The sequence below is a fragment of the Echinops telfairi genome, unplaced genomic scaffold, assembly GCF_000313985.2.
Source record: "Echinops telfairi isolate 266 unplaced genomic scaffold, ASM31398v2 ScPeMD7_22;HRSCAF=79, whole genome shotgun sequence".
NCBI lineage: Eukaryota > Metazoa > Chordata > Mammalia > Afrosoricida > Tenrecidae > Echinops > Echinops telfairi.
The window spans coordinates 5,593,854-5,609,239 of NW_022103919.1; the positions used below are offsets into that span (position 1 = coordinate 5,593,854).

The 15,386-nt window shown below is 58.9% G+C and overlaps 1 protein-coding gene across 1 annotated transcript in view; it reads left to right on the forward strand.

The window, feature by feature from the left end:
* Positions 1 to 15,386, forward strand: part of ASS1 (argininosuccinate synthase 1) — a 51,733-nt gene that overhangs the window by 18,257 nt on the left and 18,090 nt on the right. Inside the window, exons 7-11 of the mRNA XM_004713254.3 lie at positions 2,012 to 2,082; positions 2,777 to 2,807; positions 8,084 to 8,174; positions 10,697 to 10,781; positions 11,325 to 11,389. Coding sequence (XP_004713311.1) covers positions 2,012 to 2,082; positions 2,777 to 2,807; positions 8,084 to 8,174; positions 10,697 to 10,781; positions 11,325 to 11,389 — 343 coding nt within the window. The remainder of the gene's footprint in view (positions 1 to 2,011; positions 2,083 to 2,776; positions 2,808 to 8,083; positions 8,175 to 10,696; positions 10,782 to 11,324; positions 11,390 to 15,386) is intronic.

Sequence of the window (15,386 nt, forward strand, 5' to 3'; positions counted from 1 at the left end):
TGATCCCTTCGACACTTCGAGTTTCTGAGACTAACTGTGTGGAAGCCAGAAGCCCCGTCTTTCTCCTGAGAGCCACACTGGTGGGTTCGAACTGCTGATCTCGTGGATCGCAGCCCAACTCATAACCACTGCACCGCCAAGGTTCCTTGGTGGAATTCATGAAAAGCATCGGTGGGCTGGACTTTCTGTCCCCCCACAGATCCACCCGCCACAGGACGGACAGACACCCACACACAGCCGTCTTTACCAGGGTCACGTTACTTTAAAAACAATGCACAACCACAAACAAAGCTACAGGGCCCAGCAGGAGCTGACAGGCAGGCTAGGGTCACCCTGGAGATGGTCTTTTCTGTCTCCTCACAAGGAGGGTTTGCAGGGAGAGCCGAGGGGCTGGGAGACCAAACCCTCTTGGGTTCTAGGACATCACTGTGGTTGGCCCTGATGGGAAAGGACTTCCTGTGCTGTCCATGACCTCTGTTTGTCCTTCTGCCCTGTCTGCTTGTCTTGCTCCTGCTTGTCTTTTTCCTTTGGAAAGGAGACAGAGAAAGGGTGTTCACACACACACACACACACACACACAACCCAGAGCCTCAGGGAACTCAGATGATGCTGGATTAGCACTCCCCCCAGCAGTGAGGACGTGTGGGTGACATTGACCCCGCCTTGCACAGCGCCTGTGCCTGCACACCTGGCAAACTGTGCCTGCAGAGAGCAGGGCGAGGGCGTGGGGCTGACCCGGGGCCACCTCTTGTCCCCACAAGAGGCTTCAGCCTGGAGCAGCCTCTGGAGTGCAGCCTTCTCATCTACCTGTGTCATTTGGAGGAAAAGCACAAACACAATCAGGGGGATTGTGTGTTCTGTTTGCGGTGAATCTGCTGCTAAAGCTTAAGAAGGGGTGGAGAGGCAGAGGGGGGTTAGTCTAACTTGTTTTGAAATGTGAAAGAGATTGGCAACTTCTGGAGGAGCTTGGGGGTGTGGAGGAGCACGGCGGCCAGGCTGAGGCAGCAGGTCTTGGTCTTGGCAGCGGGCAGGCTGAGCTCCTGGTCCTGGGGCTGAAAGGGACTTGGCTCACAGGTCCCCGTCTGGACCAGCTAACTACTTGTTGGCTCATTGAGGAGTCCCTGGGTGGTGCAAATGGCCAAGCACCCCTATCAGCCCAATGGTTCTCAGTTCGAATCCACCCAGAGGTGCCTCAGAAGAAAAGCCTGGTGGTCAGTTTCTGAAATATCACCGCCATGAAAACCTTACGGAGTGCAGCTCTGCACAAACGGGGCCTTCTGAGTCAGAGCTGCCTCAATCAGCAACTGGTTTTCACACCTGCAAGAGAGGAGAGCCTCGCCCAGTGAGTTCTGTCAGGGACCTGGTCCTGAAGGAAACTGTCATGCTTGATTTCCATCAGGTGTTTGTGAGGCTGGGCCTGGTCTCTAAGGCAACCGGCCTCATCTTTCCTTGCAAAAAGGCTAAGAGAGGTGGGTCTTCAAAGTGCTTTAGGGCCCAGGGAGGCAAAACAGAATCAGAGCCATGTGTGAGGAAGGTGTGTGGGCATGCACGTGTGTGTGTGCCTGTGCCTGTGTGCTCCTCCAGGAGGCTGTCTTCTTTGTAGGACCTTGAAGAGTGGCCCAGACGAGCACAAGCTAGAAGCACTCCTGGCCCTCGTCCTTGCCCTGGGGTGTCCGTGTGTCCCGGGCCGGGTGCCTTGCATCCCATGCTGGCTACACTGGTGTGTGGTCCATCCCAGCCCCACAGGGTCACAGGGTCGTGGTGAGGGCCAGCCAGCTGAGCTGAGAAGGACAGACTCATAGAATCTTCTGGAAGGAACCTTTGAGACCAGCCATCCACCCCACAGCCATCCATCCAGCAAGGAGGCCCTCCCTCCCTCCACAGGCAGCCCTGGGGAATGCAGGAGGGGGCTCAGGGACACCCGAGGGGGACCAGAGTTTGGGACTGCTTTCCACCCTCAAGTCCCCTCCAAGCGGTCTCAGGCCTGCCCTGTGTTAATTCTTACCTGCAGCAACACGGAATCCCCATCCCGGTCACCCCCAAGAGCCCATGGAGCATGGATGAGAACCTCATGCACATCAGGTAAGGGGTTCTACCCACGTGTCCACTTTTCTGTCCATCCTCTGTCTGCTTGGTCTGGCGCACGCCCGCCTGATCGCTGAGCTGGCTCCAAGGGGCCCTCCAGGAACCTCAGGGCAGGCAGACAGGGGCCCGCCACACCGCCCCCCTCCCCACAGCCAGGGCTGTGACTGCAGCGTCCTGCGTGCCAGGAGGACGGTAGTGGGGAGCTGGCCCTGTCGGCGACATCCCAGAGGGCTTCCGTGAGGAAGTGACGTTGGAATGATCGCCTCGAGGGTGCACAGGGGCTCCCGGGAAGAGCCTCGCAGTCCCCACTCACTCCCTGCCCTCGAGCCCCTGCTGACTCCTAGCGCCCCGCCCCTCTAGAACAGGTTGGCGCTGCCCACACCGTGGGGGTCCCGAGGCCGCAGCTGCTTGTGGGAGTAGAGTCCCGGCTTCTTACTGCAGAGCTTGCCCCTGGCAGCCCCTTGGCATCCTCACCGGTGCCTGAAATAGAGCGCCCCTAGGGGCAGAGCCCTTGCACTGGGTGCCAGCCACCCTGCGCTCCCACAGCCAACCAGGGGGGCCCCACTACCCCTGCAGGGCTCCAGCACCCCGGCTAGCAGAGAGAAAAGGGCAGCACAACTGGGGGGCACAGGGGAGCATTGGATGTCCCTCCCTACTGATGCCCTGTTGGTCTCCCGCTCTGCCCTCACAGCTATGAAGCTGGGATCCTGGAGAACCCCAAGGTAAGCCCCGCCCTCCTCCTCAGCAGCTTCACTGGGAGCCTCTGAGGCATGAGTAGCCTAATTTGAAATTTCACGGGGGCCGGGTGTAGGACCCGGGCCTGTGTTCCCCACCCCTCCCCACCCGGCCCCCCCTCCACCTGCCCTCCCCACAGCCCCCCTCCACCCCTTCGTGTTCCCTGTCTAATTGCCGTCCGTCCGTTGTCGGATGAATAGGGGAGGGAATAGTTCAGGGCAGCATGGAGGGAGAGAGAGTCACTGTGAGACGATAAAGAAGCAATTAGGCAGATGAGACACTTGTGGGAGGCGCCCAGCCTGTGCCCACCAGCGCTCGGCTGCTGCCTTGATTATCATGGGCTGGGGGTGGGGGTGGCACTGATTAGCGTCTCAGGACCCATTTGTCTGGGCCTCGGCCCTGTGCCCCAGGCAGCCAGCCCTGAGCCTTGGCTGGTCCGTAGCATCTCTTGCTGGCCCAGCCAGGGCCTGCTACAAGTTTAGGGTTTCTCTCCCGGGGCAGTGGGGGTGCTTCTCATTATATCGCCCCCTGTCCAACGTGGGAGATGAGGTGGAGGAGGCAGGGTGAAATCTATCATGGGAAGAGAGAGATCTCTTTGTTCCTGTGGGAATGTGCCCTGGCGCAGCCCCACAGCATGGATGGGGGGCTAAGGGGCCTGGCTACTTGGCTGAGGTTAGGGCAGCAGTGTGCTGGGGAAAGGGGTTGGCAGCTGGGCCGGCTGGTGGTTTGGGGAGGGAGGGCAGGGAGAGCCCTTCTCTGGCTGTGTGAGCATCCTCGTTTAGGGGTGGTGCACAGGGACCAGGGAGCCATGGCCCAGTGGGCCAGCTGCTCAGTGAGGAAGTGGGGTGGTGCCTGGGGCACCCTGTCACAGGAGTGCACGCCCTCCTCTTGTGGTTCCCTAGCTGTCCACAGCCCCAGAAGCCGCCTGGCCCCTTCCCCGCTGTCCGCTCACTGGCTCTGCCCAAATGTGTCACTCAGGAGAGCCCTGCACCCTGGTCCCCTGGGGGCTGATGGGCCCCACACGGCTGCTGCCTGCTGGCCACATATTTTTCCAGTTCATGCTCTGCTGACCCCACGACACTCAGGCCAGCCACCCCTAATTATCCAGTCAGTCAGCACCCAGGGGGCCGGGGGCTGGATTGGCACAGCAGGGCAGGGCATCCTCCTGGCCCCTGAACCTTCTGAGAAGCTGCATATGCGACCCCACTCCCAACAGCTGCAGCCCCCATCCTAACCCCGAGAATAGACCACCTCAGGACTGGGGGAAAAGCTGAGGCCAGGCCTGACATCACCCCCCAGGCAGTACTGGGGGCTGTGGCTTCGAGAGACCTTCCTGACGAGGTCCTACGCCTCCTGGCCTCCGAAGGATAATCACGTGTGGGAGCTTGTCTTTATGAGCACACACCCTGCCACCCACACCGGACACGAGGCTGAAAGGCAGGAGGGCTAGTGGTTGATACTCAAGCCCCAGAGACAGGCAGCCGGGACCTGGGTCGCTGCTCTGTTGCTTACTGCTGTGCTACTTCGGGCAAGCCACTCAACCTGCCCGTCCGCTGCCCCATTCACAAAAACCAGAGCCGCCGCCTTGCCGGCCTGGGTAGTTGAGGATGAGATGGAGAACACGCCACTGATCCCTGGCCCGGAGCAAGCCCGGCCTGGACCATGGGGTGTGGCAATGCTGGGTGTGGGCAGGGAAAACTCTTCCCTGCTGAGAAGCACCCTGAGTCCAGTCTGCAAGGTAGGGGGTCTGTGCCAGCTTCCTGCTGGTCTAGCCATGGTGGGGAGGGTCCCCTGAAGCTCCGGGAATACCCACAGAATACCCAGGCCCACGCTTGTCCCCCCGGGAGCCCGAGATCTTTGACAGCCGGCTTGCGTGTCCAGCCCCCCGCCACCACCACCCAAAGCACCTCTCGCTCCACCCGCCTGAACAGCCCCGGACCCCTGGGGAGGGGCTCAGGGAGACCATCATAAGGGAAGCAGGGCCCCCTCCCCGGCTCCAAAAAAAAAAGGCCCTGAGACCTGCGGAAGGGAGGGTTTGAAGGCAGATGGCGGGGCCATTTTCTGCCTCCGTGAGGGCTGATTGAAGGGCAATGAGGCAGCTAATGCGAAGAAAGATAGAAATTTACTTGCTTTAACTTCATACGGCCCACAGTGAAAGAGTTCATTCAGTCGCCGGCCCTCCATATCTGATGGATGAATAAACCATTTGCAACATCGATCATGCCTCTACATCATGGTTTAGTTCACGGGCCATTTGCTTCCAATTTCTTCTTCTCGGGCCCTGCTTCATGCTTTCTTTCGCCCTCTCCCCTCACCCCCAACTCTCTCTCTCTCTTTTTCTTCCCTCTCTTCCCCCCCCCCCATCCTCCTTCAACCAAAGATGACATTGGAAGTGAGCCCTCCTGCTGGGACGGATAAATAGATGGCATTGATACTCAGCAACGAACTATTTGTCATTTGAACTGGGCTTTTTCGGAGGGAGAGTAAAAAGAAGGCAAGCGGCCCGCGCCACCTCGGAATGCAAAGCAAAAAGTCGTTTTATTTCTAGTTAGTTATTTTATTTAATCGGTGCTGTCAGGTGCCTGCCGGGGTGTTGGGAACCCCCCTCCCCTTACCGCCCCTGGCCGCAGCAGCTTCCGCCTGCACTGTGGATGGAGTCTGGGGACTCGAATTTTCCAGAGTCTCCCACCTCCTTCCGGACGCAAACCTTCTCACCCTCCAACTTTCCTTCTGGGGCCGGCTCGGTTAAGTCATCTTAAAACTGACCAATAATAATTAAGCTTCACGAATTTTTGTTGGTTTTGTTGTAAGTCTACCTTGAGCTGTATTGCGTTGTTTTTTTGGTAAATGAAAGGCAAAACCAAACCCATTGCTGCTGCGCTGGTTCCCACTCAAAGCAAGCCGGCAGAGGGTCCCCAAGTCTGTAACTCTTTCCCAGGGCTGACAGCCTCCTCTTTCTCCGGCGGGCTCCTTCACAAGCTGTCTAGATGGGATTGGAACTTGGGGGGCCGTGAGGGTGTCCGGGGGAGGCAAAGGGAACTCGGAGGACATGGGGGGAGGCTGGCTGCACACCTCAGAGGATGTAGTCAGCCTTGCTGACCCCTGTGCAGCCCCTACTGGGCGGGCACGCGTTTTGCAACCACAAAATGAAAACGAGAGTGATTAAAAGTCTGGCAGGAGGGAGCGACCCGCACAAAACTGAATACAGACCGGCAGGCACGGAGCAGGTGGAGGTGGGAGGGCTGGGGGTCCTCGGAACATCCAGGAGAGGCCCACTGGAGACCCTTGTTTGAGTTAAGCCTAGGCTGGGGATCAGCGGGGATCTCGGGCAGCCAGAGACGGGAGCGGTAGAGGTTTGTCTGTCTGCCACCCACAGGAGAGGGAGTGGCCTCAAGCTTTGCTCTTGTGGGCCCTGGTGCCTGGCAGAGCCCAGAGGGGGCTGGGGAGCCTGATGCCCCACTCATGGCTAACAGTACCGGCTCTCCGGCTGTACCCTGACAGCCTCCCAGCGCCAGTGACTCATAGCTGCTAGGGCAGAACTCGAGAACGCTGGAAAGACCACCACCAGGTGGGCAGTCCAAAGACCCGAGGCTGGCCATCACGTTGAGGCTGATGTGCAGTGTGATTGGACCAGCTGCTGCTCAGAATTGGCTTGTCTGTCAGTTCAGCGGCGGCATAGGGCCAGGGGCCCTTAAGGAACCCCCTATCTCCCAGAGCTCTGCCGTTGAGCTTGGCTCAGGGATCTTGTTCCCACCGCTCAAATGGAAACAGGCCAAGGGGATGCCGGCCCGAGTCTCACACAGCACTGGGGGCTCCAGCCCGAGTCTCACACAGCACTGGGGGATCCGGCCCGAGTCTCACATAGCACTGGGGGCTCCGTCACAGGCCCCCTTGGAGCCCAGGGCCTAGGCGGAGCCAAAGGACTGGATACTGCTGGTCAGCCCAGCACTGGGGGCTTCTCAGACCCTTTCTGGGCAGTCTGGGAGGGCTGGTCACCCTAGCATCAAGCTGGCAGCTCCAGCGACCCCAGTCTGTCCCGTGAGCCTTCCTCCTTCCTGCATGTGTTCCGGCGAGTGTAAGATAGCAGAGGACAATTGTTGCTTTCCCCAGGGCAGAAGGAACTTGCCTGCCCCTCAGCCTGGGGTCTCGACTCCCAGCCTGCATGCTATTTCCCACCATTCTGAAACCCAGCCTGTGTCTGCCGGGGCCCTTGTGGGACCCCTGTGATGAGGAGACAGGGACTGGGTGGGACCAAGTGTGTGCTGTTTGTGCTCACTTGAGCTCACCTTTAGAGCTCACAGTTACGGCTACAGGTACTGCCCCTTGGCCTCAGTCTCTCCGTCTGTCGATGGGGTTGCTTACAGCGGGAAAACGACCCTACTGCTTTGGGCGGGCAGGTGGGTTAATAGTGATAGAATCCGAGCCCCGCAGCTGTAGCTGCCACATCTAGAAAAGATTGGGTGGGTGGGTGTCTGTAGAGGTTTAAAGTGAAGGCGTAGGGGACTGCCGTGCCCAGGCTGTGAGCGGTGGACTCGGGCAGCTGGGCTGTCGGTGCTCACAGGAGGGACTTGGGCTGTCCAGTCTCTGGCCCTGGTCCCCACAGTGGCAAGTGTCCAAGCCACAGTGCTGGGGGAGCCTCCTGCGGGGGGTGGGATGGATTTGGAGAGTCTGAGGCAGCAGATGTACTTCCTCTTGTGCCGGGAGAAGAGGCCCATTTCCCAACACGCCCAAGCAAAAATATACATAAAGGTTGATGTGTTTTCAAATGGGCTTCTGCTTGGCTCTTCTCTTTTCTCCCTGTGAGTATTAACCTCAGGACCCCGAGGACGGCTCTGCTCGCCAGAGCACCTGCTGGGGTCACGCTTAGTCATTAGCTTTGCGGTCAGTGCAGAATAAGCCCCAATTCCCGCGCCAGCGAGGACGTGCGGGCCGGCTCCCAGGAAGCCCCCGGAACGCCACCTCATCCCTCCGAAGTCACACTTTTTCCTGCCTGACTTGTTCCTCTCCTGCTGGTCTACCTCCAACTGTGGGGGCGTCGGAGAGAAAGATGAGATCAAGTTGAGGGGAAAAATTGTCTGATTTCTTGAGCCCTTTGTTTCCCTGGCCCCCGGCAAGCAGGGCTGGCTGGGGGCTGGGGTGGGGGGCAGGCGGAGGGCACTGCCGGCCCTGCCAGCCCGCAGGGACATGCCAGCAGCCCCCTGGTTCTAGAATGGGGACAATGGACTGGCCACTCCATCTCCAACCTCTTTCTGCCCTCTGCCAGAGCCAAGCACCTCCTGGTCTCTACACAAAGACCCAGGACCCAGCCAAGGCTCCCAACACCCCCGACATCCTTGAGATTCAGTTCAAGAAAGGTAAGTCTCCGCCCTTAGCTCCTTTCCCAACCCAGCCCTGTGCCCCCCTCCCAAGTTCCTGAAAACCAGAGTTCAAGCAGTGTGCCCAAGGGTCCCCGCCTCCCCTGCCCTGGACTGGGTGACCCATGGGGAATCCAGAGGAAACATCAACAGCCCACCATTCTGGTTCGTGAACACCAGGGTGTGTGTGTGTGTGTGTGTGTGTGTGTGTGTGTGTGTGTGTGTGTGTGTGTGTGTGTTCTAGTCCCCATCCAGCTACTTGCCCACTGAGGGACGTTAGAAAAGTCACTCAACCTCCCTGGGCCTCAGTGCTCTCATCTGTAAACTGGGGATAAAAGAGCACCTGCTGCCTGTAGTGGTCCTAGCTGGAGAATGTGGCCTGTGTGAGCAGCAGCCCAGGCCCTGACACTGACGAGGGGCTCAGTGAGTGTCAAGGTTAAAGAGCCAGCCCCAGTGGTCCCTCTGACCCCGCACCTCGAGCCCTAGCGAGACCCAAGGCTTGCTGCCTCACCCCACCTTGCAACCCCGGTCACAGCTTCCCCCACATGCCTGCTCCCCCTGCCAGGGGTGGCCATCCCAATCTTGGCCCCCCTTTCACGGCCATCCCTAGGAAAGCCATGCTGGCCTGGGTGCCAGCCCCAAGCCAGGCACCAGAGAGAGCCTGAGACAGAAACGTGGCCTTGGAGGCTGGAAGTGCAGGGAAGGGAGGCTTGTCTGGTAACAAGAGGAGCTGGCCCGGGCTCAGAGGGGGGACTCGGGGTTCGAGGACAGAATTTTCCAAGGAGGCTGCCGAGAGAGAGAGAGAAATCAGGGCGGCTTCCTTGAGGAGGTGGTGCTACATCTCAGCCTCAGGTTGGGGAGGAGCGTAGAGGAGACAAAGGGCATCCCCAAGGCCAGGCCAAGAGATTGGCCTGTCCCCCCAAAAATCAGCTCTCAGGCTAGAGCTGGGGCAAAGGGTGAGGGGCTCCTCTTCATGGCTCCCCTCCATCTGCTTGGTCCCTGGAGTTTCTCACCACTCAGGGGCCAAAGGGACCCTGGTCCGAGGGCCTGAAGGCAGCTGCAGTTCTGTGTCCGCCTGATGCCTGTTGGTGGGCGCAGACACGCTTGGACATGTCTCTGAGAAAACGGAGGGGGCAGGACTGGGTGGCACTCGCCTCTCCCAGCAGGTGCCCCAGGCCCCCTGAGAGCGGCGGGGATGGGCCCCAGTCAGGAGGGTGTCAGAGGCAGCCCTCCGCTGAGCCAGACCAGCAACGTGATCCATTTGAATGATTTACGGACCGTCTGGGAGGGGAAACGGACACAAGAAGCCTCCCCTGACGACTCCCCATTCATCCGCTAGTTAATTTATTTGAAGTTTTAATCTAATTATTAACTATTTTAAAGGCTAAGAGGCTTTCTCCGCAGCAGCACCAACAATGCCCCGCCCCTCCCGGGTGGGGCCCACTCCCAGGCCCATAATGGGAACCGAGAGGGAGGGGAGAAAGGCGAGGGGTGGCAGAGGGGTGGCAGAGAGGGGCTTAAGGTTCATTATTGGGCAGACTTACATTTAATAGCAATTTACAACCAAGTTATAAAACCCCTGGAAATGGGGGTTAAGAATGGAGAGGCTGTCAGCGCCTTGAGGGAAGCCCCTCCAGGCGGCGCCAGGCTAATAAAGACTGGAAAAGGCGCTATTGAGCCGTGATTGGCACCTGATCGCTGGCTACATGGTAATGAGCCGGGCAGATGGGTGGGGGATTAGCCGCCAACTTTGAACAGCTTTCCTTTGTCACTGTTACAGCTCTCTTGTTAGTCCCCTAATACATTTATTGCTCATTTCACACCGCTAGAGAAAGTGCCCCTTGCTATTCAAAGTCAACCCCAACCCACCCATCGCCCCCACCCCCCATCTCACTTGACACGGCCCCTCCCTTCCCGACCAGCAGCGGCTGCCACCCCAGACCCCACAACTCAGGATTCAGGGACGCCCACCCCCCACCCCTTACCCCGGCTGGGGCGGGCACCATTTCACCCCATCAATCAGATGCTGGGGTACAGGTCTGGGGTGCAGGCCTTGGGGCACCGGGGTCTGCCTGACAGACGTGGTAGAGGGCTGTGTGTGTGTGTGTATGTGTGTGTGAGTGTGTGTGCATGCCCAGCCGCACCTCGGCCAGGCGGCTCCCGGAGCTGGTGGGACAGAAGGTGCTGGGGGTAAGACAATGGTGGAGCGTGAAATTCAATTAGTTCGGGGCCTGGTTCCAATTACACAGCCCCTAAATGCAAAGGGGGCAAAGAGAATGGGAAGGGTGGGGAGAGCGTTTTTATTGCCTTTTCCCTTTCATTCTGGGGGGCTCTCTCGCCCCTTCCCTCCCCCCCCAGCAGGCCTCACCCTGCACAAGGCTTTTCGGGGAGTCATTTGGAGTCCATATCTGTCACATCCATTTAAGGCGTTGCGGGCAGAGGGGAGAGGGCGGGGCGGCGGGTGCTGGGCTCCTCCGCCAAGCTTCGGCCCAGAGGCCCACTGCCCTCTCCCCCTGCCCCAGGGGTCCCCGTGCAGGTGACCAATGTCAAGGATGGCACCACCCACCGCACATCCTTGGAGCTCTTCATGTACCTGAATGACGTCGCGTGAGTATCAGTCCTACCCAGCCACCTGGGGAACCCCGGCGATGGTTACCACCTGAGGTTTCAGGTCCCCTCTCCTGTGTCCTCAAGGTGGCCTTGGCCATTGGCCCTGTAGGGGCTCCCAGACCAAGGGGACTGGTTAGACAGGGAAGTCCTGGGGAACCCTTGTTTAAATCCTTAGTCTCAGAAGGCATCTGCCCCAGAAGTCTAACTGCCTTCCAGGGATGGTCAGGCTGCGTCCTCCATGCCTACAGCCAGATCTGCCAACCCCCAGCAGAAGCAGAGATGCGCAGAGGTCCGGGCTGACACCCGGCAGACATGGCAGAGCGGCATCCTTAGCAGGCAAAGGGCCTGGAAGGAGAAGATTATGCCCACTGGGCCACCCAGACATGAGCCATGGCGGTTGGCTGCACCAGTGATGTGGTTCTAGGTGCTCTGGGGTGGCTCTGGGGACACTGCCAGGCTCCCTGGTGGCGCTGCAGCCAGGGTGGGCATCCAGTCCGAGCCTGCAGCAGCACCTGGTCCAAATAGCATTCTCTCGCACAGGGGCAAGCATGGTGTGGGTCGCATCGACATCGTGGAGAACCGCTTCATTGGGATGAAGTCTCGAGGTGAGTCAGCTCACCTGCCCTGGTGGGGGAGCCAGGGCACCAACTTTCAGAGCTGCCCAGGGCCCCTGCCCCGGTCAGTAAGGCACAGGCGACCCACCAGTCTTCAGCTCCCTTCCTGCAGAGTGAGCATGAGAAGCCCTTGGCCAGGGACTTCCCAAGGGGCTGGGCCCAGACGTTGTTGGGAGGAGGCGCTGGCATCCCCAAGAGACTGTGAGGAGAGGGGAAGCAACAGGCCAGGCCTAGAGGTCAGGCTCTCTTGTGTCCCAGGCGGGCCGGCAAGGTTTGTAGGCGGACCGTGCCGGGCTGATTTCGTGGTCATTAGGCTGCATTGAGGAGACCCGCCGGGCAAGGTCAGAGTCCTGCCAGTGGTAGGCGCTGTGGGCCAGCTCCAGACTCTGCCCAGGTCTCCCCCACAGCGTGCACTGGCCCTAGGTTGCCCAGCCCTGTGTCTACCTGTGTCTGAGTCTGGAAGAGAGAAGGAAGCGACTGTCCCCGTGCAGCAGCCTTCATCTGCTCCTAGTGACCAGAGCCCCCCAATGCCCTTGTCCATCTCCGCAGGGCCTGAGCCCTCAGAGACCCTCCCTACAACGAGAGGGCCAGCCGTCACCACAGCTCTGACAGTTTGTGATACAGCAAGTCGGTGTCTTTGTGAATTTGGGGGTTTTGAGGAGTGTGAGGTGGGAGAGGCAGGGTTTAGCACCCCTGAATTTGACCCCTGAGCTTTTTAGATCCTTAGAGTTGGGTGTGGGGGGAAGGGGTGGACCCTGTGAAAGGCCAGTGTTCACGTTGCTTTGCAAGGGGTCCATTTAAATGGTAGCACAACCAGATAAGAGTGGGCCAAGGCGGGTGGGGGGCTGGCCTTTTGCCCTCGGGTGCTTTCATGAAGATGCTAGAATCCTAAGGAGCTAACAAGCCCCAATTTCAGCTGCTTCCAAAGGGCAGGTAGTATTTCGGGGGCAACATCACTCTGGGCCTCAGTTTTCCTATGTACCCTGGGGGCGGGGGCGTGGACATGGGAGTTGGCTCACCAAGTGCTGACCTGTCTGGGGGGGGGAATCTGGCAGGAAGGGCTGTGGCTGTTGTGGCCTGGGGAGTGGGGGGGGGGGGGGGCTTTTACCCTCCACACTAATTGAAACTCTCTGGGGAAGGCCTTGTCATGAACAATATTACTAATTAGCTGCTGCCTTTTATCCTTGCCTACCTTTGTCTCCTGTGTGCAGTATTAACATCTGATTAAGGGTCCTTTGTCTAAACCTGCCCTTGGGAGCGGCACAATGTAAGGCCTTCACATCCGTGCTGGGAAGGACCTTGGGGACCCAGGAAACCAGCACCCTCATTCTACAGATGAGGGAAGCAAGGCTCCTGAAGGGGTCAGGGCCCCAGGTGAGGGTACCAGGGCCCCCAGTCAGGGTCACAGGCACGGCCATGGCAGGGCTAGGACTGACCCTCAGAGAGGCGTGGAGCAGGCGCCAAAGAGCATGGGCTCCAGACTGAGGCTCACACACATGTGCAGTGGACAGGGGTCCTCATGGCACCTGGTGGACGTGCTCGGGAAGGACGTGGATGTCTGTTCTCATAAAGAGGGCTGCCTGGGAAACCCCGTGGGGAAGTTCTCCTGACTTCTGTTGGTATAGACTGGACAGCAAGGGGGTTGGGGCCCCAAAGGAGAGAGCCAATAAGCAGTGGGAGGATGCCAGGAAAGGGCAAAGGCAGCTGTGCCCTCTGGACACCGGTGATAGCCTGCCCCTCCCCTGCCCAGGAATCGTTTGTGGCACGCGCTCTCCTGTGGAGTGTCAATGTGGTCTCTAGCGTGGCAGGCCGCCACTGCTGATAGGCCAGCCTGGCTCACGTGGGCCTCGTCCTCTGGTTTCCCTTGCTGGAAGGGAAAGGGCTGGTCCAGGGTGGATTCACAAACTGAACGGGCCGGAGCAGAGTGACCATAGAAGGAGACCCTAAGAGGGGATGTGAGATCTAGTGGGATGGGGGGGTGGAAGCATAGGAGGTGCCTGAGCAGGCCTAGCAGTCGCGGGGCAGGGAGGTGTTTGACAGGCTAGAGGCCCCCGAGACCTGTGGGGGAAGGGTGGCGCTGAGGAGCTGGTGGAGTGGGTTAAGGCTTGGGCATCAGACTGAGTCCCAATCTGGGCTGTGTCACCATGAGAAAACCAATGAGCCTCCCTGAGCCTCGACGTCCCCCATCTGTGAAATAGACTGTTACAGGAATGGAATGTATCACGGCAGGTGCCACACCTACCTTTTCCCTAGGATGGGGGGTCCAGGGAGCACATACGCACCATAGAAGTCAAAGCCCTGACAGCAGTAGTCTGTCCTTCCCGCCCCCCCCCGCCCCAGGAGCCCCGTGTCCACGTTACCCAGATACCGTGTGTGGCTGTAGGGACTCTGCCCCTGCACGCAGTGTTCTGTCTGAGGCTGTCCGGTCTTTGGGGACAGAAACTGCGCTCTGACTCCCTGGACTTGCTGTGTGACCTGCGACGAGTTACTCACCCTCTCTGTTCCCCACTTGTCAGAGGAGGGCCCAGGCTGGGTGAGTTCTTCGTTGCCCTCTGCAAGTTCTGACTTGCCCATTCTCCCACTTGGGTTGAGGGGTGGGAGAAGAAAATTGCTTTTTTTTATTTTAGAGAGGTGTCTTATTTTTCTGTCTGTACCCCCAAATCACTGGCTGGTGAGAAGGAAAATGTGGGGGTGACTTAAAGTACCTGTGGAAGCGCAGGGAGGGTCTCCCACAGATGAGTTTTTTATGAAGTGCATGGTAACGGGAAAGTGGCCCATTACATTGAGGGCAGAAGCAGGAAGTCACCATTGTCCGTGTCTACATGTACAAAGGGAAAATGCCATTTGTATTGATTTTACAAAGCTCGTAATTGAAATTCGTTAAGGGCCTGTTTTGTTTCATTTTTCTTGGGGAGGGGTAACTGGGCAGGGAGTGGGGCAACTTAGTGCCCTGGCCCTGGGGAAGCCCGGTCATCAATGCTGGGAGCCCAGGGGTCAGGAGGCTGGGGAGGCAGTAGATGAAGTGGCTTTTGCAGTATTGTGGCTGTTCACATCGTCATTATCATATTATCTTTTTAACTCTGGAGGGGGGCTAATTAAGTGAAGTAAATGAAATCAGTGGGGAGGAGGAGGGGGGGGTGAAAGCAGGCAGGGGGGAAGAGCCAGCCCGCGTGTCCTTCCGCTCACCTTCCCCCACCACTGTCCTCCCAGCCTGGCCTTGACCTGCCTGATATCTCAGACCCGCCCTCTCTGACTGATCCTAGAGGTGGCAGGCTCCCTACTTCTCTTTCTCCCCTCTCCTCTCCCCTCCTGCTTCCCCCATCACCTACTTCCTACCCTTCATTCTGCCCTTTTCCTTGCAGGAGCTCACGTCCTCTTGCCCCTCCACTTTCCGGCCAAGAAGAAACGAGGGCTTCCCACCCATTCCCCAACCTGTCTGCCCACCTGTCCAGCTCCCCCAGAGGCTTAGCTCAGGCAGAACATTCCAGACCCGCCCAGGGAGGGAAGCAAAGGGGTTCTCAGACCTAGAGACCTGGGGTGGATAGCCCTAGAGGTGCCCCCCCCCCCAATCACTAGATGGGGACCTGTCAGGTAACAGGAGCATGGAGGATGGCTAGCATCCCACCCTGACTGCCTCCCCATCACCACGGCAACCACCTCCATCCTTGGCCCTGGTACCCGCGAGGGGAGCTCTTGGGCTCCAGCCAACTTCCCTTCCCTGGCCTTTCCAAATCCTTTCCCCTTGACGCTGCGCTCCCAAAGGACCAGCGCCTCTTGAATAGACTGGAGAGGTGGCGGAGGCTGGGGGTGGACTCTCATAGCGCTAGACCATGTGCCCCAACCTCCCCCACCACTACCTCCTCATCCCCTGCCCCAAGTGGTCGGATCCCACTCAATTCTGCCAAATTGCTCCATCTGAGTGAACCTGGCAGCCTCGGGAACAGATGAGAAGAATTTAAGCTGCAGCAGCTGCTTTGCCCCCCACCTC